Here is a 26,979-nt window from a genome sequence, read left to right as displayed (position 1 = left end):
GTGCGCGTGTGCACATGCATGTGGCATTGTATCGTATTAAATTTAAATAGCTGTCATTTCATTACCACCAAATTAGTGTAGGAACCATCTTCAACCAAGTTACAACAATGAGGATGGATACAGAAACCAATGCTAATTTATAAATACAAAAATTGTACAAATGACTGTTTGCAGTACGCATGCTGGAAATAATACATTTTTTATACTATATAAAAATTATTTATAATATAGTTTTTATATAATAGTATCGCGAATTGTCTAGTTTTTGGTAATCTTGAAGCTCCATGTAAACCTGAATAGGTTTGTTTTATTGTCATTAGAACAACATTGCAAAGACTCGTTGTAAATTACACACCGTTGTTTATTTCATGCCTTTTCTTTTAAGTGACACTGGTGATTCGCTGTCTCACACTTCCCATCACTGTTATGCAGTTGAAGAATGCTGTCAGGATGAATAACCATATGCCTACACTGATGAAGCTGCAGACACAGGTCGCAGAAGCACACAGGTCAAAGGATATTGGAAAACATACAATTTTTGTTTTTATTTTCTTGTCTCTTTGCTGAAAGTCATTTTAATTGGTTGAAAGTACAACTTCAACTTAGATTTCTAATGAGCTTTGATAACATGAGCATTCAGTACATGAACATGCATGAATATAGAGCAGTTCCAAGAGGTACAGTGATATATTAACATCTAGTGCTCAGACCCAAATAAACACTAGAGTTTATGATTCTGCTACTTTTTAAAGAGCTATAAACCGTAAAACCTAGCTCTATTTTTCAAAACCCTTCTTCTATGGTGGCGGTGAATTGGAGGTGGCGTTCAAATAGAGGCTGGCGTTGTGTTTTTCAAATGGCTCGTCAGAATTTTGGAATGATAAACTTAGCCCTTTTATGGGCGAAGCGAATGTAGCCTGTATTTTGCCCTCTCTTTTCAATGAAGTGATATAAAACCTTTTGAGTGCAATAAATCTGCTAACTTACATCCAACTTGTCAAAGATCTCTTAATAAATACGCATTGAGAAACCAAGAAATATCTCTACCAGTTGATATCTTTTACTTGAAATTAACCTGCGATGATTTTATAGCCTGTGCCCCACTTTGCAATTTGTTAGAGCTTTCAATTTTTATTTTATTCTAATTTTAAAAACATATTTTTATTTACATCTATATTTACCAATGTTGCATAAAAGTTCATTGCACTCATTGATATGTTTGCTACAGTTTGCAGCCAAAACTAGTTTTTTATGTGCAATAGAAGAGGAATTACGAGCATCAATCAATTATAAGATCAGATTATCGCAATGATGCTATCAATTAATATGCTATAAATTTGCAAAAATTTTTAAGTTATATAAGGATAGACTATCAAATGCCACAAATATATATTTATGAACAAGTGACATAAACGAACCATACTTACCATATATTACATGCAAAAACCAAAATTAACTTTTTGGAAACAAAAATATTTGCATCGTTTTCTTGGCCAGCTGTGTTCTGATGGAACGAACATCTTCTGGTTGTTCAATACCTTTCACAATGTCTTTTGACCTCAACTCTTCTTCTGCACTGCTAAACTAGTCGATAGTAGTGTCGAAACAATTTTTTTAGCAGAGCAAAATGTTTATGCGTTTTATTTCGCAAAAATACATGCAATGATAAACTTTTAGTCGCACACGCGTTAAGCACAACTTTTAGCCTGAAACTAGTCATTCACATACCATCATAAATGTAAACCATTTTATGTACTTCAAGGTAACGCTAAGGACCTATTTTGTTTAAGGAACTATTTTTTATGAAAAACTTCCCACATGGTGTTTTTGCTTAAAGATATTGCTAAATTTACATCGCTAAGGTTTAATTACTGTCTGTTATACTTTGATATGATGGACGTAGAATCACTTTGATTGTGTTAGCTTGGTTAAACAAATCTTACATGCAAATTATCATGCTAAATGTTCAGTGAGAAATTCTGAATCCGTCTCTTATGTAGGAACTTTTCAATATAAAAAGTAATGGCTAAAAATGCAGCAATTCCAAAATATGAGTTAAGAAAGGAGTTATGATCAACTAGTACGCCTGTCTTAACTGACATTCATCAGCATGTGAAAACTGATTCCATAAACAGCTTCTATTAGATACCAGGTGTAAAAATTGGTGTTATTTGACTATACATTACCACTGTGAGTTGTCTTCTCTGTAGGTTTTCAGTAGGGTTTCAGCTTCTTTTTATATGAATATCCCGTCTTGTCATAGTGATTTTATTGGAAGATTCATGAATTATCTTGATGTTGATAAATACTTTGGTTTACGTATGGATACAGCTAGTTAAATATATATCACAATTCATAAAGCAAACAGTTTCATTGTACATTTATTGTACATGTTAGTCACCAAAAATATATATTTCAGCCAAAATATATATAAATACATAAAGGCAAATGTGTGTGCAACAATTGACAATCATGCAGAGAGCCTGCGCTGGTCTGCTGGAACAATGTTGTTTTCTTTTTTATATAATCGTTTTTCGCTAGGCTCCGCCCACTTATCTCTTTATTTATTGCACTAATTTCTGCTTGTTTACTCAGTCTGAGTTTACTCGCCGGTGGGCGAGTCTTCTTCGATGGTAGGAAGGCTCGGTCTGGTGACCACGGTAACCGGGAGTCGGTCCCGCGTGCTCTGGTCACGGGGCTCTGCCACAACAGTATCAAATAATCCTACTGAACTCAAGTTAACTAATAACTAATATTACCACTTTGTGAGCCAGACTCATGATCTGTTGATCAGAGCACCATGTTACTTAGTATCATGTACTCTTAATAATAGTTGAGAGAACTGTTGTCTATTCAACATGTTGCTCTTATCACTTAATTACAGAATACTAATAGTTTAAAAAGTATGAAGTGAAAATACCATGTTTCTTTAGTACAAAGCATGTAAGCGTTTGGGAATCTACCATTTAACGTTGTTTCAAAAATGCTTCATAAATGATTGTCTTTTTTAATAAATCATATTCTACCTGAAAAGGTGCTGTCACTTCTCATTTACGCTTGGACCAATTCAAGTTCTCATTTTATAATAGAATTAGAGTTTTATTAGATGGACTGGCACAGGCGTCATCATATTAACTTGTGGGTAATTTCTTGTATTTAATTTTTTAATTTTAGTAAATATCCATGTAGCGCTCGCGGGTGTAATGGATCATCCTGTACATATATATAGTTGTTCTTCTATTCACAGCTTAGTTGCCATTATCCTGAAATTGCTAGAAATGCGAAAACATCTAAACAAGATTATTTCTACAGAAAGCAGGTTGAAAAAGGTCTTCTGTAACCTAAACCACCTTGATCTTAGCCTCACATGTATGACTCGTTGTTTATTGGATAATCGGCAAATCAAAAAGCATCTTGGTTTCTAGTCTGGTCTTTGTGAAGATTTCCTTGTTACTGTTTGACCTACATAGGATTTGTCACAGATTTGGACAACTGCCAATTTGTACAAGCAGATAGAGATACATAAATATATTTTATTGGCAACTAAAATTGAGGAAATTGATGATTCACTTGATTATCCAACACAGATAAAAAACTGTGTCAAAAATCTGCACACTTGAAAATGATATTGCATCAGGTTAGAAATCATATTAGGTGATTATTGTGGTTAAATTAAATTTTTGCGCATGGTTTTGAGCATTTATCATGTGTCGCTAGATTTCCTCTGTGTAGAAAATCGTCGAGTGTTGTCATAGTTCACTACAGCGCCGTTGATTGATAAATCAAAGTGATATTGCACTATGTCTTAGTAAAAAGATTTATCCATCCTTCTTGTCTAACAATTACAGTACTTTTCGGACTACTAGCCGCTACTTTTTTCTGACGATTTGAGCCATGCGGCTTATATAAGGGTGCGGCTCATTGAACTCAAACCCCTGGAATGGCAAAGGTCATTCGCGAGTACGGAAATCCGGCCGGCGCCATGTTCAGTTAGTGTTTGAGTTAATTTCATTGTGTTCAATGTGAGAAAGAAATCTAATTTCAGATTTAACAGCTTTGGAAGATCACTGATACACCACTAAATCAACGGAACAGATTACTGAGATTACTACTAATGATTTATGTAAGAGACAGAAGGGTGTAGGTGCACAGTGCTATTGCTATTCCATGAACTTCAAAAACCGCAAGATTGGACTTTCAAAGGAAAGGGCATGACATTTCACAAGTGAGTCACTTCTACTACTAGTTCTATTACTATTGCTAAAGTCTACGACTACTACTAGTTGTGGTACTACTAGTTAGTACTGCCACTAGTTAGTTCTACTACGCTAATCACTGGGTGAGTGAGAGTCGATCAGTGTCACTACTGAATGTACGAGTTTGACTGTATGTTGTCGGTGATTAGATAAATTTATAAGCTAGTGAGTGAAATTTTTCTTCCTTCAGAACGAAGGTTTTTTATTATTTAACTTTGGAAGTTTTTATTATTGTTAATACTTTGGAACTACAAAACATTAGGTTATTTCTAAATATTTATATTTGAAACTATTATCACTTAAATCTTGAAAACGGTTTCTGTTTTGGCAGCATATGTGTTGTTTTTATCGAAATACTTCATGTGCTAAGTTTCTCCATTATGGTTTATGCATATGTAATATAATATTTAGTATAATGGAACAGTTGTTATTTGCCTGAATATACCATTTGCTGGGTTTATGCATCCGTAATACAACAGTTTGTATGACTAATTAATAATAATAATAATGGCATGCTTCTGTCATGTAGTGACAATGCTTGGTAGTGTTCTCTAGTAGAGAAACACACCGCCAGGACTAGGTTTTTATAAGCTACCTTGGGTGGTCCTAACACTTATCAAGGGCTTCTTCTGGAACTGTCAGATTAACCTGAATGGATAAATTTTTGCAACACATCCAGTCTGACAGAGCCAGGTAGCCATTTCACCTGTCCAATGTGCGAAGGGACAAAGGTGCCCACGTTGTCAGTGTGGTACACGGGGCCTCCAAGTTAAGGTCTAGATCCAAAAGACCCAGCAATTTAGGGTTGAAAGCTTGCTGAGAGCTTTTTGTCAAAATGGCATTAAGCACGACTCGAACCACCAACCCCATGGTTGACACCCTGACACCCTATGACTAATATGGTGTCAGGGGTATGACTAATATGGTCCACAAAAATCTATTTTACATCTACTTATCATTTACTGTACCCCACTCCATATGTTATAAATAGGTTTTCTTCTAAACCTTGTGTAGGAGGCGTTTTTGTTAACACCCAGCTCGAAAATAACTACTCAACATGTATGTTTCTCTCATTTTTCACTGTTTCTTTACAAACGGAACTAGTATATGATTAGCTCTTCAATATGGCGCATGCATTACATAACACTGTCAATGTAAAAGTCACGTGATTGCCATTCCAGGGGTTTTAAGTTCAATAGTGCGGTTATTCTGTGGCTTTTTCTTTCATTGCTAGGGCGCATTAACCAGAATCTTCGGTTAGCGCGCCTCTAGCAGTGAAAGAAAAAACAAAACAATGCCTAACGGTACTGTTCCGTTAGGCACTAGGTTAAAATGCGTCGGTTAATACGAAACAGTGCCGTTGGGCACTGTTCCGTTTTAAAGAGCAAAATTGCTGTCGTGTTTCAAAGCACCATCCTGAGTTCCGCGGTCTACACAAAAGTGCGGCTTATCGATTTATTATCGTTTTTGAAAAATGTAATAGATGCGGCTTATATAGAGGTGCGGTTTATAGTCCGAAAAGTACGGTAGTATTTATGTGTGTCAAAAGAAGCTCAGTCTATGATTTTATATACGGGTGCGGTTTATAGTCCGAAAAGTACGGTAGTATTTATGTGTGTCAAAAGAAGCTCAGTCTATGATTTTTGGGTATTGAAGATGAGCTTGTACAAAATTTTGGTGAAATTCATCAACAAGTATCGGTATTTTTCTATCCTTTGCAAATGTTTTTGATGTTTGAGGTGATCTGACTGCCAGGATTTTTCAACCATAGAGTTATCTCCCCCTAGAGTGATAACAACACAAGCGTTTCCGGTGCCAACAAGGAGCGTTTAGGCCACGCCTCTTTTTTGTGCTAGTCATTTGTAGTGATTGACTAGATTAATAATATCAGCCATGAGAATGGTTAAACAAGGATCATGATCTTCCACAGTTAAGATAGTACCTGATGCTCATATTAAAGAAATGATGATTATAGTTTATTACTCTAATATATGATTATTATTTAAAGCAATTCCATACCTACATGACTTGCAAAGGCACTGAATAGATAGTTTTAAAAGTTGATTTGGAACAAAATTCACATTACAGTTACTTGGTATCAAAAGATTTACCATGTCTTACTCTGTTGTGTTGTAGGTGCCAAATATGTGAAAATGTGATTACAAGCTCTTAAAAGCTCAAAAACGAAAAGCCGCCGTAGATTGGAATCTCTTTATTTCTCTGACGTAGTCATAAAATTGATTTATTGTCTTGTCACGTGATGTTCTCACGCGAATTAAAAGGCCAAAAAAAACCTCAATATAAAACTTATCGTAGCACTAGTTTATGACAAACACTTTGGGTTTCATCGAGACCCCGTATCAAATATAGATGCTCGCTACATTACAGTTTTGTTTCGGTTTGGTCTAATCGGCAAGTCGTAATCTGATCATGTGACTCAATACTTCGCAAATAATTTCTGCAGCTCTTTTTGATTATCGCAAGTGACCAACAAGCTCGTCATGATTATCAGACAATGATATGTACTCCTTCAAGCTAAAGCCAAAAAATTAAACGAATTTTTACGGTAAATTATAAGATATCACTGCTAAAAGTGACAGCATTACAATGACGATAAAACAGACGCATAAGAACAATAGACATGGATTTATTGCATGCGTGAAGTATATTTGTGAAAATATTTCATCGAATAAGGTTGCATAAAAGTGTAAACAGAAACCATCTACCACAGCTATGTCACATTTGAGCCGTTTTGGAAAGAGAATCCAATATACGGCGGTCTCGTGTCGCTGCGATTAACTGTTCATTTTTGAGCTTTTAAGAGCTTGTAATCACCTTTTTACACATTTTGCACCTACAACACAACAGAGTAAAACATGGTGAATCTATTGATATCAAATAACTGTAATGTGAATTTTGTTGCAAGTCGACCTTTAAGTAAGTGAGTTAATGCAATCAGTTACTCATAGATAAGATAGATAGTCAAACTGGGGTTGTATTACATTAGTGTGATGGGAAGCCAATCGGCTGCCATCAACTATGAGCTGTACTACCCGACGTTGCCCGAGTAATAAAAATGTCTTTGGACAGAAAATTTATTTTTATATAACATTTACCATTCTAAATTTTAAACTTCATATCATGAGAAAATATTTTTAAGCAGTTCAAATGAATTAAGAGGAAAAAGAAAATAACTGTAAAGGTTTTCAAGCTTTTTCAAGCAACTACGACTTTTAAATTTCATATCATGAAAGAAGTTTTTTGTTGAAATAAATTAGGAAGAAAAATGAAACTGCAAATGTGTTCAAATGTAAATGTGAAATAATTAGCAAGTAATGGCTAAATATAATCTGTTTAGCTATGATTACAATAAAAAATTATTCAATAAATAAAGTAATAAAAAAGTCTATTTTATTTTTAAATAATTATAATTTAGTATAATTAAGTATAATTTATTTTTTTTAACATATAACAACATTTGCCACTCTAACTTTCAAACTTTTTGCTTGCTTACATCAAGCAAGGATGTCCACTAACTAGTGGACATCTTTGCTTCAGGCTAGTCTACATGTATGTATTTGATTGATATGTATTGAAATCTAATATTACATGCAAGAGCTGTTTGTGGACTGTGGTGTCAATGAATCACTCTATCACCATACAATGTCAATACTTTCAGTTGATGGCAGTCGATTAGCTTCCCATCACACCAATGTAATACAACCCCAGTATGACTATCTATCTTATCTATTATTTTACTCATAAGTCTCAATATCTTAGACAGTAGCAAGTCTCAGTGTCTTGGCTATAGTGGCTAGTAGTAGTGCAATTAGGACAGTCCATAGAAATAATTTAGTTACGTTGATAACTTTAATAAATCAAAAGGATATTTCAGGGCAGTTGAAGCGCTCACGCTGTCCTCAGGACGTATGAAAAATATAGCCTGAGATTTATTTTCCTATGGCCTGACTTGGAGGGTAGAACGGTCGACCTTCAATAAACATATTCTAACCATCAAGGCTATTAACAATGCGTGCAAGAGCATCTCATCTGAAATGTTCCTGTATTTCATGGGCTCCATAAACCTTAGAGTGATAACTGACCAGGCATCGACATAAGATAAACTAAACGATGTTAAACTAAATGATGTGATATTTGTTCTCTTAGGCTTTGTTGAAAGAAATTTGTTCTCACCTCTCTTTTCGGTAGTAAAGAAGCCAACTAGGAATATATTAAGAGGATGGAAGGATTTTTTAGAAGCGAAGTCAATTCTCATTGATAAATATTGAAGGCGTAAATCATAGATATAGTAAACCCTAGATATGCGAATAATCAAAACAAGTGAGGCCTATAATTAGCATGACGCAACGTCATGGTGATGTGTAGAGTGAATCAGCTGATCTATGAACTCCTATTGACGTAACACTAAAAACTGCTCAATTTTTCCATAGTTTGTGCATCTGAGACTGCATATTTTATTGAAAACATATAAAACTTATATAATGACTTTGGATGAGAAAGGCGAGAATCTTACACACATGGTAACGGATAATACCAATGATTTAGAAGCTTCTATATCATTGATAATACAAAGAGTGACCAAATAGAAATTAAACTAATAACAAACTAATGATTCAAATGAGATTTAGAATCAGTTAAGCTAGACCACTGTATTAAACACCCATTAGACATGACCGAAAATAACTAGACGAGATAGTTTTTGTCTAAGTTGGTTGAACTAGGTTCCTGCTTTGAAGCAAAATATTATTTTCCACTAGCAGTTTTCCACTTGGTGTCTTTAATTGGCATAAATAGCTTATGATAATATTGAGAACTTCTTGTTTTGAGTTGAAGTTCTGTCTTGTTATGGGCAATTCAGGATATACCTGAAGCGTTGTAGTCTCCTCTGATGACATTTCACTAAGAATTTGGTCTTATTGTTACGTTTATGACTTAAAAACTAGTATGACAAGCATGCGTTCACTACTAAACTCATTGCTCAATTGAAGGCTCTGATGCTGTGATGCACATCGCTTGCATCTTGCAGTGATGCACAAGTGCATCACTTGCACTCGTTTTCACGACGTACCGTCGTGAAAACAACAGCCAATTATATGCCTCACTTTTGCTCCATTGTAATAATAGCTATTCCCTAATCTAGGGTTTACTATATCTATGGTGTAAATCTACATGAATATTAATGTTTGTCATTTGTTAGTTTCTCATTCGTGTGTACCGTTATAACGATAAAGTTTTAGAAACAAAATATTCCCTTTAGCTAGATTTGAACTCTGAATCTCCAGTTCTGCACACAGGCTTACTATCCATTAGACTACGCGTCCAACTTGCATTACTATAGAAGAACTGTGCACATACTTATGCACTTGCCAATCTTGCATGCCGATCGGATAAAATACCTACACTCCACGCTTGAACTAAATGTACTAGAAAGAATATACATGCCCGGACTTGCCCAAAATGCTATAAATAAAGGTGTGGATATAACATAAACTTAATCCGAATTCATAGCATACACAGAAATAAACAAACACGTTCATTTAAAAAATAGATGGCAAATATAATTTTCTGTGCAAAAACTTTTTTATTACCCGTGCAATGCCAGGAATTCATCTAGTTCATTCATATAGCTACCTCTTTTTAAGGAATTTTCAAATTTTTATTTACTAAAAATTCCCTTCTTCATAATGTCTCTCAATATCATTCACTTTCTTGTTATTTATGGTTTTTCATATATAAAACTATCTTCAACGTGCCAACTAGTCTGTCTTAAAGGAGTATGTTGTGTGGTGAGCTCTAAATGGTAACTACAGTTATCATAAAGCTATCATGTTTCTCTCTGTCATAACCCTTTGATGGATTCATTTTTGTCAGACGACTATGACTGAACCAATCAATCATTGCTTCTTCTTGTGCCTGCATATAAATAACATCACCTTGGCAACGACTCCACAACCAGTTTCATCGCCGAAGAGACAAGATGTACTCGCCCGCTGCTCTGTCAACTTTCATTTTCTTGGCATTGAGCCAATCTTCTTTTGCACAGCGTACGTACTCAATATATTCATCTGTACATGTATTTATTTTTTACTAATTTAATGCATTACGTTTTCATTACTAATATGAAATATTTTTTGATTTTTATGACAGATAGTCTGATCATCAGTGCATGTATCTGTATTCTAAAAACAGCATAATTTAGTATTGACCAATTCTCTGTTAGCTAACATGATGAAGGATCATAAATCAGACTTCAAGCTGTATAGTTTTTACGCAAACCATTTCAGCCTTTAGCATGCAATTATTCAAAATTAATAAATTTTTTGCAAGTTTGGTAAGATTTTATATTTGCTTTTCACATAAATATACAATCACTAACTTTGCTTCAAAATTACACTGACAGACTTATGAACTTTTATACAAATTTTACAAGTTTCGCATGTCACAAACTGTGAGATGCATTACAATTGTGTTATGTTGCTATGGTTACCCAGAGAATGATGAGTAGAAGGATAAGGAACATGTAAGCCGTACAGTTTTGTAGGTAAAAACCACACTGGTGTCAGTCTATCTATAGTCAAGATATTTTATAGTTAGTTAGCATGCTTTCCAATATATCCTAAAAGAATTGGCTTCACATCCTAATGAGCTGTTATAAAGATTGCATCTATGGTACATAATTACGCGGTATTGCTTGTGTAGTGAAGAAAATTCCTTAAGATTTTTATGAAACTAAGCCATAACTGATATGATTGCTGTGAGCACTAGTTGGTTGGTATAGTTTAAAAGGTGAGTGCATCGCTTAATGCTGTTCACACTATATCACCGTTTGTCGGCATTACTGCCACAATCCTTCGGTAATTGTCTGTAATAACAATTTTCACATTATCACAAACTGATCCATGTTTACAAATGTTTGCAAATAGTCCACGGCATTTTCATGATACAATGGGCTCACAGAAATGATGAAATACTAGTACAGCAGTAACTGTCATGGAAGAAAATATAGATCAAACAATCCGTGGCAGCCAATCGCCATGCCCGAGGTGGTGCTCATTGCAAAGGCTGCAGTGGATGTTCGACAAATTATCTGGAAAGTTTGACAGTTGTAATCTTTTCCGACGCATCCGCGCTGACTCGATGATGTCACAGGTTTATGATGAACAGAGTGAATGAGAGGACTATTCCAACATAATGTTATACAGTGTGAACCATCCTAATAATTCCTGTCACAACTCCAGATGCATAGCCTGCTGCTTCTGTTCATACTGTTATTGACCTCAATGAATATGATTACATATGCAGGGCGCAATCCTTGCGATAGGATAGGCTGTGGTCCAGGCTACTGTGTAGAAAACTATGGAACTGCTTTCTGTGTCTGCCCCAGGGGATACAGGTTTGACAGAAGGATTACCACTTGTGTTCCCGATAGTAAGTCTACTATTTTATGGCCACATTTGTTTTAGTTTGTCGCTAATTTTGATACTGCCTAGCCACACCATCCAATCCCCTATTCATGCAAAAGTAAATTTATATAACTGGCTGTTAGGTGTTGTTATGGTTATCTACTCAGAACAGATTAATGTCACATTGTATTTTTAAACTTTACATAATTCATAATGTAATTATGTAATTACATAATTACATTATAAGAACCTCGAAATATGAATTTTTTGACTTGACATGCTTTACAATTTTCAACATATGGCATATGAAACTTCTTGAAACTTTGGAGATTTGCAAGTAAAAACAAATTAACAAAATCGTAAATTAAGTTAATTTTTACATAGTTTTATATAATTCAATTATTTTAATGCGACATCAAATTAGTTGAATTGTTTGCCATTGTTTTTGAGGTTCTGGAATGAATTATATAAAAAGCAATGTATTTTTATAAGAAAATTTGCTTCAACATACAACGGTTTTGACATATGAAGTGAATGTTAAAACGGGTTTATTTCGTAGGCTAGTAATTGGTGCAGGCATTGGCCTGCACTACACTTAGAGAGTTGTCTTATCCACCATACTTATATAAGAAGGACACATGGTAAACATGAGATTGGTGCTCTGTTTATGTAACAACATGGTATCAGTGACAAATCAGCAGTTTTTGCAAAATGTTGCAAGAAGTAATTTATTACAAGAATACGTGTAATAAGAAACAGTTAGTCACCAACTAAGTGTTAAAAGTTGTTGCATCATTTCGCTGCCTTTGAACTTTTGTTATTACTCTTGTTAATGACAAAAGGTTCCATAAAACCTTAATCCTTTCTTGATAGTTATGAAATCTCGACTTGTTTTAGGCACGCCGCCTTGCTTCCCTTCATGCGGAATAGCAGAGTGTGGGCTAGAGGAGCAATACGAGTGCCCAAATGGCTTCAAACTGGATATATGCGGTTGCACTGACCCACAGTGCTACTGTGGTGAGTTGACAGGTCATGGAAAGTACAGGTGGAGGCAATTCTAATTCACCTGAGACTTTTTCAGTCATCTGGTCAGTATTGATTTTAGTTCATGGTAAAACGAGTATGCCAGCAGAATGTTGTTTGCGATGGAAAACAGTTGACCTCCGCCATATGACATTAGTTCATTCCGGTGTTGGCATTGTGAGGCAAAAATATCATATAAAAAAGGGCATAGAAATCTATAGTAATTATATAATGCAAACACTTCCTGGTAAAAATAATCAAAGTTTTATATACATACTGTACATATAAAGATTAGTAACAAAATAGTATGTTCACCTTATTATAGTTACCTACAGTGACTTTAGTGAATTTAGTAGTTATGATCTGCAATAGAATGTAACATTACAATCTACAGAACGTACCATATGGAACTTTTACCTTTCAAACAGACGTGTAACATAATCTTTGAATTTAACTTAAATGAATTTAGCTTAATAAACACACACTTAAAGATAAGTTTTAGTATGTATTTTACTAAACTAAACTTTAATTTTGCCATCGTCTTAATCCTTATTACTTGCTTGTGGTTTCGTCTCCACTATAACTTGTAACAAATAGTGCTGAACTGAAGGAGAGAGAGAGAGAGAGAGAGAGAGAGAGAGAGAGAAAGAAAGAGAGGGAGAGAGAGAGAGGGAGAGAGAGAGGGAGAGAGAGAGGGAGAGAGAGAAAGGGAGAGAGAGGGAGAGAGAGAGGGAGAGAGAGGGAGAGAGAGGGAGAGAGAGGGAGAGAGAGGGAGAGAGAGGGAGAGAGAGGGAGAGAGAGGGAGAGAGGAAGGGAGAGAGGGAAAGAGGGAGGGAGAGAGAGGGAAAGAACGAGGGAGAGGGAGAGAGAGGGAAAGAGAGGGAGGGAGAGAGGGAGGGACAGGGAGAGGGAGATGGAGAGGGAGGGAGAGGGAGAGAGAGGGAGAGAGAGGGAGAGAGAGGGAGAGAGAGAGGGAGAGAGAGAGGGAGAGAGAGGGAGGGAGAGGGAGAGAGAGGGAGAGAGAGGGAGAGAGAGGGAGAGAGAGGGAGAGAGAGGGAGAGAAAGGGAGAGAGAGAGAGAGAGGGAGAGAGAGGGAGAGAGAGGGGGAGAGAGGGAGAGAGAGAGCAAATATCGTATCTTTTTCATGCATTGTAAAAGGGATTTTCACAAAATAGCATATCAACATCTTGTTATTCTGGTGTATTCAGCACACCGACTGCCAAATTTAAATTTCGAAAGCCATTTTTGGTCCTTTTCGGTCATTTATAGAGCTGACAAAAAACGTCGTGAAAAACCGTAAAACAGAGACGATGTAACCCTGGGGTGCCCAGTAACTTTAATATTAATATTTATTCAAATTTTGTATGAGTTCAGCGTTAATGGCTTCAAACTTTGTGGAGTAAAAAGTTGAAAGTAATAAATCAAAACACAAAGTAAAAACCTAAAATACACAAGTCTTTCCTTTACTTTTGTCTTGTGTGATTCCTTCACAGGCACCATTGTGATAGCAATCGCTGCAGTTCACTGTTTTCTTGCTAATTTTTGTAAATGCAAAGTGTCTTTGAAACCCTTCATCATGTCGTTTAAATAACTTTAAACTCTTTTAAACCCTTAAAATCGTCCAATGAACTTCAGAAAAGGAAAATACATATGATTTATAAAAAAGTGACTTTATTAGATTTGAGTTCATTAGTTTTTATTTCACGGATTTTCAGTTTTCACGGGAAGCGGTTTTCCTGATTAACCACGTAAAAACGAAGGATTACTATTACACTCTATGTGATCTCATTTATTCAAACTCTAATTTAATATAAACTCTAAAAATAATCTAATTTAAAGATGAACTTATACAAAATTTTAGCAGATTTTATCAGAAAGTAAATATATTTTTTTCATATGCGATTCTTTTTTATGTTTGATGTGGTCTGACTACCAGAATGTTTCAAGATTAACATTGACAAAACTTGATGGCGATTAAAATGCTCAAATCTAAAGTACATGCTGAAATGACGTCACTAGTTGCTATAGTTGATATTAGCTATCGCTTTCAAGTTGAAGCGTTACACGTCTCTATTCTGTCGGTCTCTTTGCAACTGTAGACTGCGCTTTTGCTTGATATGAACGTTTTAACCGCGATCAAGTTTTGTTGATTTTAATCTTGAAACATCCTGGCAGTCAGATCACCTTAGGCATCAAGAACAATCACAATTAATAGAAAAACGATGTTACTTTCTGATAAAATTCACTAAAATTTTTGTAAGTTCATCTTTAGTGAGCATTAAACATAAAGGACTTCACAACTAGGATGCTCTCTAGTCAAGTCAGCAAGGACAACGATTTACATCATCATGATGAGTTCAGTTGATTATCTAGCATGATTAAGGAAAAAACATTCTAATGAACAAAATATGGCAATACTGTGTAAATCTTATATCATGCAGTCTGTTGGTGTCTGTTACTATTATTAGAGTGAAATGTGACATTATTATTAGGAATGTTAATAACCAATGCCACTTTGCAATCATACATTGGCAGTTCATCTTTTTGTCTTCAAGCATCTGCCAAAGCTTATCACTTTTATACTCCTCTTCCACATTTGATATACAACTGGACACAGGGAAATGGATACAGTAACCACAAGTTTTCCTAATTTTTTGCAAAGTAGAAAGGATTTACGTGGAAATGTGGTCATTTTTTTCAAACAGTTGTACTTCACTGGTTTTAATTTTATTCATAGCTGCTGCACATCCTAAGTGTATGTGACAATATGAGACTGGAAGGTGACCGCAGCACACATTCCACGCATGGTTGTTGAAAGCACATACAAACATTCTAACCAATATTTATTATTTTATGTCAGTTAGTTGTGACTAGATAATCTTGTTGCAAACCATTTAACCTACGCTGACCATCATAACAGTTGCTAAAATTATCTGTTTCTGTTTTCTTTCTTTTGTAGACCATTTTTATTAACATCGATAACTTGCTCAAACTTCATATTTCTTTATTTTGGAATAAAAAAACTGACAAAGCAGGACATTGATATCGTGGAGAAAACATTTTTTGGAAACCATTCAGTTTCAGACCTTTTGATTACTAGGTTGTTAGTCTCATTTTGGGGGCTCAATTTGTAATACTGCAAAATCGAGACAGGCACAAGTAATAGTTTTTTCTAGAGCTGTAAAGTATGGAAATTTTGTTTTTTATCATATTGGTTCAATTGATTCGTCAAATGGGGACATAAAAACATCATCTCTACTCACTCCCCTATATAACAAGCATAACTCAGTTATTTTTTATAGTAATCGTTGATCGCTATCATAATCCAGTCCATCCAACATATTTTGGTGACAAATATTTATTCAATTCTCACATTCTATGAAAGCTCACCGTGATGTTTTGCTACTGATAGATATGTTCAGATGTGCTGCTCTATAATTGGTATCCATAAGCTATCAATTAAACTAAGCAATATGTACCAGCTAAGTTTTTGTACCACCGAATAGTGAAATAAAAACATTGAAGCAATTTGAGGATGAACTGAAATAAAATATTTATTAGATAACCACTACGTGATCTATAAAAGTTCAGATAGTAAAATAAATTTGATGCTCCTCAAAATAATTTGCTCAATCTGAAATAAGTTTGAATAAAATGCCATATACATTGTGTAGCACTTGTTACTGAATGCCGCTGCTACTTACGTTGTAGAGGGGTGCCCGCTGTTCAATAAGAGCTTGAACTGCCCAAATGGTTTCATGGTTGACAGCAATGGCTGCCCGATCAGCCAATGTGGTAAGTGAATACTCAATAAGATGCCGTAATAACTCTGTAATGAAGTATGGAGCTGACAGATGGCAGTCTTGAAATACATAGAGAAATATCTATTGGACAATAGCAAAATAATTATTGGACAGTAACAAAATATCTATTGGACAATAGCGAAATATTTATTGGACAATAGCGAAATATCTATTGGACAATGCGTAGATGTCTAGATGATATTAGATGCAATAGAAGTTTACAATAAATTATATTTAATACATAAATACAATGATTACAATAAATTGCACTGTCCATTTTATGATGATTGTATTTTGTTTTATGTTAAATGGATTCTTTTTTTCTTGAAAATTAAAAATGATAGATTTTTCGTTGTGAAATGTATCTTACATACTTGTAGTCAGCACTCCACCTCCTCCCCCTCCTCCTCCCACACCATGCCCATCATGCCCTGTAGTCGATTGTGGCCTCTTCTACTTCATGGGTCAGACCATCTACTCTTGCCCTAACGGCTACCGAGTTGATTCATGTGGCTGCACAGATCAGTCTTGCAATTGTGGTAAGTGCCATCTCTCTTTTCCATGATGAAGGTGTTTATATTACTGCGATGCGCTCTCTGTGTTTGTCTGCTAAAAGTTTACTTGAAACAGTAATTAAAACAGTGTATACTTCACCAAAAGACTAGCAGGGTGCACAAGGTTACCTGTAAAGGATATGCATGTAAAATCATGTAATTCCAGTAGTTATGGAATACCTCTTTCAATTAACTAGTTGAAAATTTTTGAAATTAACTTTTTGTTTGGTCCAGAAAATGCACTCATCTCATTATTGGCAAGTCTCTTTGTAGCGTAAAACAAAAGAACTTTTTTGTTTCAAAACATGGTTTTGGTGATGTGTTTTTATGCAGATGATCAGATTTATGAGACAGCCATTGGCTGTCTCATGACAGCAATGATTTAAGCGATCCTTAAGAACATTTTAGTATATGTCAGTACTAACATATACTCATTCCATTCATACAAATCAGTATTTGTCATATGCATATACTCATGACAGCAATGATTTAAGCAACCACAAAGAATATTGTAGCATATGTCAGTAATGATATACTGAGTACTAATTGAACGCCACCTCTATTTGAACGCCACCTCTATTTGACCGCCACTATGAGGAAAGGAATGAAAATTAAAGCATCATGGCGAATATCTTAGTATATGTCAGTACTGACATATATCATTGCACCCATACAAGTGAGTATATGTCAGTACTAACAAATACTCAGTTCATTCATACAAATCAGTATATGTCAGTATTAGAAATCATAAAATGATAAATTTTGATGGTTGAAATTTTCATAGTTCTTTAGGCTCATGGTAACACGTAATGCCTCAGCTTTATACTGTGAAGGTTAGCAAAGTTGTATAATTTACTAACATCAGATGTTATTGATAGGTCTATTAAATTGCACTTCTCATTATATACATGCTCCCACGTTATGCTGCACATTCCATCTTTACAGCAGTTGTCCTATCATTGCTTTGTCAAGTTTCGTTTCACATGTCTATGTATGGCGGATAATTCGAAACCGGTAAGAACTCATGCTATGTTAGTTTTATGATGTTAGAGCTGTTGGGAGACTGTGAAATTATGGATAATTATATGTCTCCAAAATATCTAGTGGATTATGTTCAGATTTGTATTTAATATGTTCTGTTTAGCTGGGTGCCCAGATATCCCAAACATTGAGTGTCCGTATGGCTTCCGGACTAGGAGAGGTTGTCCAGCGGAAAAATGTGGTACGTATTGAATATACACCCGATGTTTATCAAGTGGTGCGTGGCTATAGTAAACTTTTTATCTGTTGATTGGGGAATGTGTCAGTAAAAATTATCATGGGTTTAAACTGGTATAAACTATTAAAAGAAGTACAAACTGTATCAGTTAATTTACATGAAACTTAGAGTATATAAATCTCATTATATAATTTAAATGTGACACACGGTTTCAACAAGTTATTGAACAAAATCAGATTTCATGTCATATCTGAAGCTGAAAGTAGAAGAAAAAAGTTTATTCGTTGTATGATCTAAAACTGGTTTTTAGATCATTTATTTAAATATATTAGTATGCTGGCAGTTCTGTGGGCTGTGAGAGATCATCATGTGTAATAAGCGTGTGCACAATTATTCTCAGATGTGGAAAGGTGATTGAGTGGTGCAGATGATAGTGTACTTGATTCTGAATCTGAATATCCTAGTTCAATTCCTGTGTAGTACAATTTTTTTGATATCCGGGTCTGGTTCCTATATGAGACAATCTCTTTTCTAACTATCGCTCTTAACATGGCTTTGGACAGACGGACAGACACTGCTCTTATTATAGTAAATTAAATATTATTATTAAATAGTAATTAAATTATTATAATTTATTATAATATTATTAAATGATAAAATTATTAAATAGTAAATAGACTAGATTAATGCCAAGTGGTGCACTAGTAATAAAATAATTACTCACTGAAGTTGAGTAACTTACTTCTACGCTAGTTAGTAATCTTTTCTAAAGCAATTTGCTGTTTGCAAACAGCTTAATAATCATTGGGTTTTTAAAGCCAGCTTAACAATCATTATGTTAAGAATCATTACGCATAATGATCAACAGTGCTAGTTAATAACTACAAATGCTTTGAGCATGAGTATTTTAACTGATATAATGAATATCTTGTCTATTATAAACTGCTATCCTCAGTTGGTGACCTATTCTAATAGTTAAGTTAGTCGCCTCTACATCTGGAGGTTCCAAGGTTGACCTAGATTTTAATTAATATAATTGGACAGAGGGATAAAAATAAAATAATAAACAAAAAGACCAACAAAAAACAAACAAACACTGATATTTGTGTATACAGATGAAATATATATTTCATATATGAATAAATATATATTATATATATAATATACTAAATATATATTCATATATATATTCTTATGTATTCATATATCTCAATTGTCTCTGGCCGATATCTAATGAACCTGAAGTCATTGGCGTAAATTTATCTGATTTGCATTTATGACATTTTTTTCATCATTTTTGTTCTTATATTTTATGACCTTAGAGCATTGGCTATAAGGCTATGTCATTGTTGACTGCTCATTGTTCTTTCTTTGTTGATATGTTTTAACTGTTCCACTTTTACTCATTTTTCATAGCTTTTGCTGCTATAATAAAGAAACTAGCACATGATGACATCATAACACAAGTCAATGATTCAATGATCATGTCTAACATCGGTTTGCTAATCCATGACAGCCGCTCAATTAATCATATCTCTACTTATTGCTTTTATCTCGTGGCGGCAAAATAGACCACTTCATAGTGATAGCAACAATAACTGATTATTCTTTCACATGAGATTTATGTGTGAGTTCAAAGGTATAATAGCCATTCTTAGTTAAAAATAGTCTTGCCACATTATAATGACTTGATCTTTGCTTTAAGATAATGATGCGTTTGAAATAGCCATGTTTGACGTTGGGGTGATTTACTGCATATAGATATGCATTTATCAAATAGGATATGTATTGGATAGGCAAAACATTTGATGATCTGCCAATTACTTACTACAGTTGAGAGACCCTACCAAGACCCAGTTCGGTGCCCTAGACGAGGCGAGCCAGGAGGAACTCCTGGACCATTCTGCAGCTCATCAACACAATGCACTCCACCACTGATATGCTGTGCTGATGAGAGGGGAGCTGCTACCTGTATCACAGGCATCCCGTATGTATACAGTATGACTACCTGTTGATCACATGACCATCACATGATATTAAAAACATTTATCGCTAGTGAGTAGCAGAGTTTTACAAATGTAAAAACATGCACTTTATTAAACTTAACTCAAGACTGAGGACAGCTGCTTGCTAATAGTGGCTATTTATTAAAATGTTTGTTAGTTTATACATAACTAGTACCCTTGCAGTGTGAGAGATCATCAGTATCTACACCAGTATTCCAATGTGTAGCATGGTAGTTGAGTAGTGCAGATGGTCGTGTGTCTAGTTGCAAAGCTGAGTGTTGGAGTTCAAATTCTGTACAGTGCGATTTCTTTTTCCAGTGAGCCATAAAGGATTGCCGTGTGTATTAACTATATGCATAATTATTACATGAGATAAGGTGATAGAGTGGTGCAGTTGGTAGTGCGCCTGGATGCAAATGGAATATGTGAGTTCAATTCTGGTGCGAGCCAAGTTTTACTGTAACTGGATCAAGCTGTTATACTTTTCTTTTTCAAAGCTGTACAGTTTAAAATGTTAAAGGCTGACTTGCAACAAAATTCACATTACAGTTATTTGGTATCAAAAGATTCACCATGTCTTACTCTGTTGTGTTGTAGGTGCAAAATATGTGGAAATGTGATTACAAGCTCTTAAAAGCTCAAAAACGAAAAGCGGCCGTAGATTGGAATCTCTTTATTTCTCTGACATAGTCATGAAATTTGGTTATTGTCTTGCCACGTGATGTTCTCACGTGAATTGAAAAGCCAATAAAAAGCTCAATATAAAACTTATCGTAGCACTAGTTTATGACAAACACTTTGGGTTTTACCGAAGACCCCGTATCAAATATAGATGCTCGCTATTTTACAGTTTTGTTCCGGTTTGGTCTAATCGGCAAGTCGTAATCTGATCATGTGACCCAATACTTTGCAAATAATTTCTGCAGCACTTTTCGATTATCACAAGTGACTAACAGGCTCGTCATGACCATCAAACAATGATATGTACTTCTTCGAGGTAAGGTTAAAAAATAAAATGAATTTTTACAGTAAGTTATAAGATATCACTGCTAAAAGTTATAGCATTACAATGACGACAAAATAGACGCGTAAGAATAATAGACATGGTTTTATTGAATGCGTGAAGTATATCTGTGAAAATATTTCGACAAATAAGGTTGCATGAAAGTGTAAACAGAAACCATCTCTCACAACTACATCACATTTGAGCCGTGTTGGAAAGAGAATCCAAACTACGGCAGTCTCGTGTGGCTGCGATTAACTGTTCGTTTTTGAGCTTTTAAGAGCTTGTAATCACATTTCCACATATTTGGCACCTACAACACAACAGAGTAAGGCATGGTGAATCTTTTGATATCAAATAACTGTAATGTGAATTTTGTTGCAAGTCAACCTTTAAGTTTCTTTTATTTTTGATGCTAATTCAAAAGTGAAAGTAGTTAGTTTTGATTATACTTTCTTTTTCACTGATGAATGCTTTCATGTTCATCATTATAAAATGTTAATGAAATTTCACATTTTTAACTTTAAAATTAAAAGTTTTAATACCCTTAGTGATCACTTACGACTGAAACTTAAAGTTTTTTGCTCCCTAAATGCTATTGACTTTGTTTTATTCCTACTGGTCACTTACCTGTAAAAAGATGCCAAGTGAGAGAAGTTCGTGGCCTGGTCACTCCGTATATATAGCCTTTACGTCATGTGACGCCCTGATCCTAATCCGGGTTTGGCGAGTCCCGTGTAGCCTCAGAGCCTATGATATGCATAGACACATATATAACAGACTTCAAAATATTTCAAATTGGAAATTTTTTTTATAAAAATGCAAATGACTTTGAAAAAAAAAATTGTCAATAAGACATACCGGTAATACTGTCTTAATCAATTAATTTTCTGCGTACAGAGATTTTGAAAGTAGTGTAGGCTGTGGTTAATGATGAGCAGTCTAGCCAGAAGAGAGCTGCAATATGGGTGCTTCATATTATTTTTACTTATACATTCTCTCAAACTTCATTCTGCATGACATCCTTGCTCTGTACTGCGTCTGCAGCGCTTAATTGTTGACCTCAGTTATATGTATATTCTCACTGATGTGAGTCTTTCTCAGTAAATTCTGACTACAGGTGAATGTTCCATAGTTGGTTCGAAGCAATATCAAGTAGCTATGCAAGCAGAGACTGTGTAGTTTTTTCTCATTTTTATTTATTGTTGGCATTCAGATGTTATTTTTATTTTTTTATTTACCATATATACTTTTATTGTCTTTTTATTTACAACTATATATGGTGATGAGTCGAATGCTCGCCGTTTCATGGGTAATAGAATAATTACCTAATGAATTTGAGTAACTTACCTGGAAAGCTAGACCTTTACTAAAATCTTTACTAAAACAATACCCATGTTTTGCACCAGCTTAAAAATCATTATGTGTAACGGTCAACATTGCTAGTTATTAACTCGAGCAAGTGCTTTAAGCGTGAGTATCTTAACCAATGTAATGACTATTTACCCAATGAATCTGTTGTCTTCTGTGTAGCTTAATGGATAAGTTCGGGGTCCAAAGTTGTTCTAGCTTTTTGGGCAAGCATGGTAGGGTTTCAGTCTCGCCTCACTCTGTGTAGAAAATTTTTCCTGCCTCTTTGCTAAGTACGTCTGGTTGGCCCAAGCTCTAGATCTAGAGGTCCCAAGATCAAATCCAGCGCCATGCAGATCTTTTATTGCTAGATTTTAATTGCTATGACTGGAAACAGGATTTAACAAAAAGACAAACACTGAAATTCATATGTAAAGATAGAACCGCAGTTAGAGTCTATGAATTACATTATTATTAACTAGTATTGTATTACTATTATCAGACACGCAATGAGGAATTGAGTTATTAATATTGATCTATATTAATAGATCAATATTAATTAATCTATTAATATAGATTGTAGATATGTTTCGTACTACAAGTAAAATATTCTGTAGACGAATCAGCTGTCATTATGCTCTCTCAGGTGACTTATGACTCTTGTCTACTAATTTATAGGCCTATTATAATTAGCCTGTCTTAACAAACTGTGGTTTTGCGGAGTTGTTCCCCCGTCGAGCGAGCGAGCAACACAACACTGTTGCGTAGCTTGCCTGCTCGACAGGGGAACAACTCCGCAAAAACAACAGGTTGTCAAGGCAGGCTAATTATAATGCTGTCTCATAGATTTATGTCTATGATTATTTATGTCTATGATTACTATTGTCTAAAACTTGTTATGATGCTTGCCTTAGTGACGCAATTGATTGATGGTATGATAACATGAAGAATTGTATATTATAGGGTATTTAATGTCTTCCACCAGATATAGGCATAATCTCTGATTAACATTCATTCAAATCCTTGTTGATATGGAGACTTTTATGATTCGAACTGACCAGTTTAAATCAGTTTTTTAGATGTCTCACATCTGCCAGCAAATTACAGAGAAAATACAAACAACTCTGTTGTTCCTATTACCAACGTTTTTTTGAATAATAATATTCCTCACTGACTATTACCATAATCTTTGTTGTATTAAGACTCATGTCTGAATGTAGCTACACTTAGAGCTTACAAAAAAGATTTGAACTTCCGAGTTTCTGTTTAGTGGTCGACATTCTAACCCCTGTGACAATCAACCACTCTTCAATATTTCAAATTGATTGTGAATATACTTATGCTCTGTGCTTTATCAGCACAGAGCATAAGAGTCGTTACATTGGTTAAAGGTTTACTTGCAACAAAATTCACATTACAGTCAGTTGGTATCAAAAGGTTCACCATGTCTTACTATCTGCCAGCAAATTACAGGGAAAATACAAACAACTCTGTTGTTCCTATTACCAACGTTTTTTTGAATAATAATATTCCTCACTGACTATTACTATAATCTTTGTTGTAATAAGACTCATGTCTGAATGTAGCTACATTTAGAGCTTACAAAAAAGATTTGAACTTCCGAGTTTCTGTTTAGTGGTCGACATTCTAACCCCTGTGACAATCAACCACTCTTCAATATTTCAGATTGATTGTGAATATACTTATGCTCTGTGCTTTATCAGCACAGAGCATAAGAGTCGTTACATCGGTTAAAGGTTTACTTGCAACAAAATTCACATTACAGTCAGTTGGTATCAAAAGGTTCACCATGTCTTACTATGTTGTGTTGTAGGTGCAAAATATGTAGAAATGTGATTACAAGTTCTTAAAAGCACAAAATGAACATTTACTCGCAGCCATCACAAAAACACCGTAGTTTGGAATCCCTTTATTTTGATGACGTTCTCAACCATTGTGGTTATTGTTTTAACACGTTATGTTATTGCGAGAAATGAAAAGCCAATAAAAGGCTCAATATGAAACGTCTCGTAGCACTAGTTTATGACAAACACTTTGGGTTCTACTAAAAAGCTTGTATCAAATATAGACGCTCGCTACTTTACAGTTCGGTTTCAGTTTGGTCTAATCATCTAGTTGTAATCTGATCATGTTACCCACATTTCCTGCCATATAGTGCCAACAATTTATGCAGCATTTTTCGACTATCACAGGTGACCAACAGGCTCTTCATGTTTATCAGAGGATGATATGCACTCTTTCGAGCTAAGGTTAAAAAATTAAACGAATTTTTAGGCTAGGTTTTGAGATATCAGTGCTCAAAGTGACATCATTACAATGATGATGAAATAGACGCGTAAGGACAATAGACATGATTTTATTGAATGGGTGAAGTATATTTGTGAAAATATTTTGATTATTGAGGTTGCATGGAAGTGTAGACAAAAGCCATATTGTTCAGCTACATCCCATTTGCGCCGTTTTGGAACGGGATTCTAATCTACGGCAGTTTCGTAATGGCGGCGATTAACTGTTCATTTTTGAGCTTTTAAGAGCTTGTAATCACATTTCCACATTATTTGCACCTACAACACAGCAGAGTAAGTCATGTTGAATTTTTGGCACCAAATAACTGTAATGCGAATTTTGTTGCAAGTCAACCTTTTTAATATACTCAGTTAAAGCCTTGCTAGGGGTTAAAAACTAGCACTATTGACCATGAATATACTTATGCTTTGTAATTTATTGCCATCTGATGATCTCTCACGCTACACTGGACTGCCAGAGTATTGGTATACGAGTATATAATAATACAATGATAACATTATTATTAAAAGATAATACTGTACTTACAAAAAAGGCTCGTTCAACTGAGCTTTGCTAGATATTTATAACTTTATCATATATGAATATATTCTACTACACAGCTTTGAGCTAATCAATATATATACCATAAAACTCCTATTTGAATGTCACCTCTAATAAAACGCCATTATAGGGGAAAAGGTGAAAAATAGAGTGCCATGGTGTTCAAATAGAGGTTTTATGGTCGGTTGACAGATAATGCATCATCTATCAGTATTTATGCTAACTCAATGATTTCATGTGTAAACCCACCACAATCCTAACCATAATGCCATTGTCTTTGGACACCAAATACATTTATTCTTCTTACTTATACGGATGGACTGACATCGAAGAACCAAAACATTGTGAACATAAAGTTCTGTGGTTAACCAAAATCCGTAAGAATCTATGCACAAAAGCAATGTTCCACATCGAATTATGTATAAATCTTGTTATGACACACTCACTTACCTGTGAATATGAATCCTACATGTGCAATTACATGTAAATAATTCAAACACTGGGATCTATCTAGGCTGAAGTAGGCCTTCTTGTGAGATGGTTAATTTTTCCGTTGTCTATTCTTTTTTGTTATTGACCTGTGTTCTAATTCCTGTGTTCATTGTGAGTTGTGAAGGAATGCTATGTGATATCATCAGACATTTTAATGTGTGTGTTTTCTTACTTGCAGAGACCAGTAAGCTCAATCTGGCAAGGATCACAAATGCAAACTTTTCAGTGAATATAACATCGGATTCTATATGAATACCTTTACTCTATGTTGAGGCAAAATATTATAATTATGTTACCTTGTTTCTTACTATATTGTTCACTTCATTATTATGTTTGTTATGTTACTGTTTCATTGTTATATTTCATTATACAATACATTCAATTTACAGCTGGCTGTGTTAGTATAGCACTCTTTTATTGGCACAATAATTTGAGATAATGGAAAGACTCGTTTTGCCTGGTATGCTTCCTACTTCAAGCTCAATAGATTGTAAAGTTATTTGCAGTTTTCTTGTTTTTAGCATTACGAACTGAATATATACTCATCACAGTGTGTTGCCAAAAATACCAGAAATATTTAGTGTCACTATAAAACCTAAAGACAATGCTAGCAAATGTTTTGTAATAAGGTGGTGAAAGTTTCAGAATTCTTGAATTTTTTGTCTTGGCGACTGTGTTTAGTTAGGGAGATCAGTTCATATTACTTCAACATGTATTCTTTTCAACTATTATCTATGAATTCACAAAGAAAAAAATTCGAGATTACTCATACGTATGACAATATTTGTACAATGCTTAGGCAATACTAGTACAACAGACGTCACAGGATACGCACAGATATACAGTTTTACAATAAACAGCAAAGGAATGTTATTAGCGTAATAAAATTAATATAAAGATAATTACATGTACCTGTGGCACCTGTACTTGATTTGGTTTACCATTATGGACAGTAGAGCCCGACACTCTAATACTCTATAC

The 26,979-nt window shown here is 34.7% G+C and overlaps 1 protein-coding gene across 1 annotated transcript; it reads left to right on the top strand.

Annotated features, from left to right (window-relative positions):
- The first annotated feature begins 10,239 nt into the window (after positions 1-10,239).
- Positions 10,240-26,392, top strand: LOC137408658 (antistasin-like). The gene is made up of 8 exons (XM_068095239.1): positions 10,240-10,321; positions 11,580-11,705; positions 12,578-12,697; positions 16,415-16,498; positions 16,887-17,045; positions 18,205-18,282; positions 20,113-20,266; positions 26,177-26,392. The coding sequence occupies exons 1-8, from the start codon at positions 10,255-10,257 to the stop codon at positions 26,184-26,186; spliced, it is 798 nt and encodes a 265-aa protein (XP_067951340.1). The 5' UTR covers positions 10,240-10,254; the 3' UTR covers positions 26,187-26,392.
- Positions 26,393-26,979: the final 587 nt, after the last annotated feature.

Source organism: Watersipora subatra, chromosome 11 (assembly GCF_963576615.1).
Source record: "Watersipora subatra chromosome 11, tzWatSuba1.1, whole genome shotgun sequence".
Taxonomy (NCBI): domain Eukaryota; kingdom Metazoa; phylum Bryozoa; class Gymnolaemata; order Cheilostomatida; family Watersiporidae; genus Watersipora; species Watersipora subatra.
The sequence above is the reverse complement of the archived record's forward strand: the minus strand, read 5'-3'. Positions and strand labels throughout refer to the sequence as shown.

What these genes read in the sequence shown, in the direction of transcription:
- LOC137408658 (XM_068095239.1), top strand. Translation starts at nt 10,255, where the DNA reads ATGTACTCGCCCGCTGCTCTGTCAACTTTCATTTTCTTGGCATTGAGC. An exon ending in TACCACTTGTGTTCCCGATA is followed by an intron (nt 11,706 to 12,577) that starts GTAAGTCTACTA and finishes GACTTGTTTTAG; the next exon opens with GCACGCCGCCTTGCTTCCCT. An exon ending in TGACCCACAGTGCTACTGTG is followed by an intron (nt 12,698 to 16,414) that starts GTGAGTTGACAG and finishes CTTACGTTGTAG; the next exon opens with AGGGGTGCCCGCTGTTCAAT.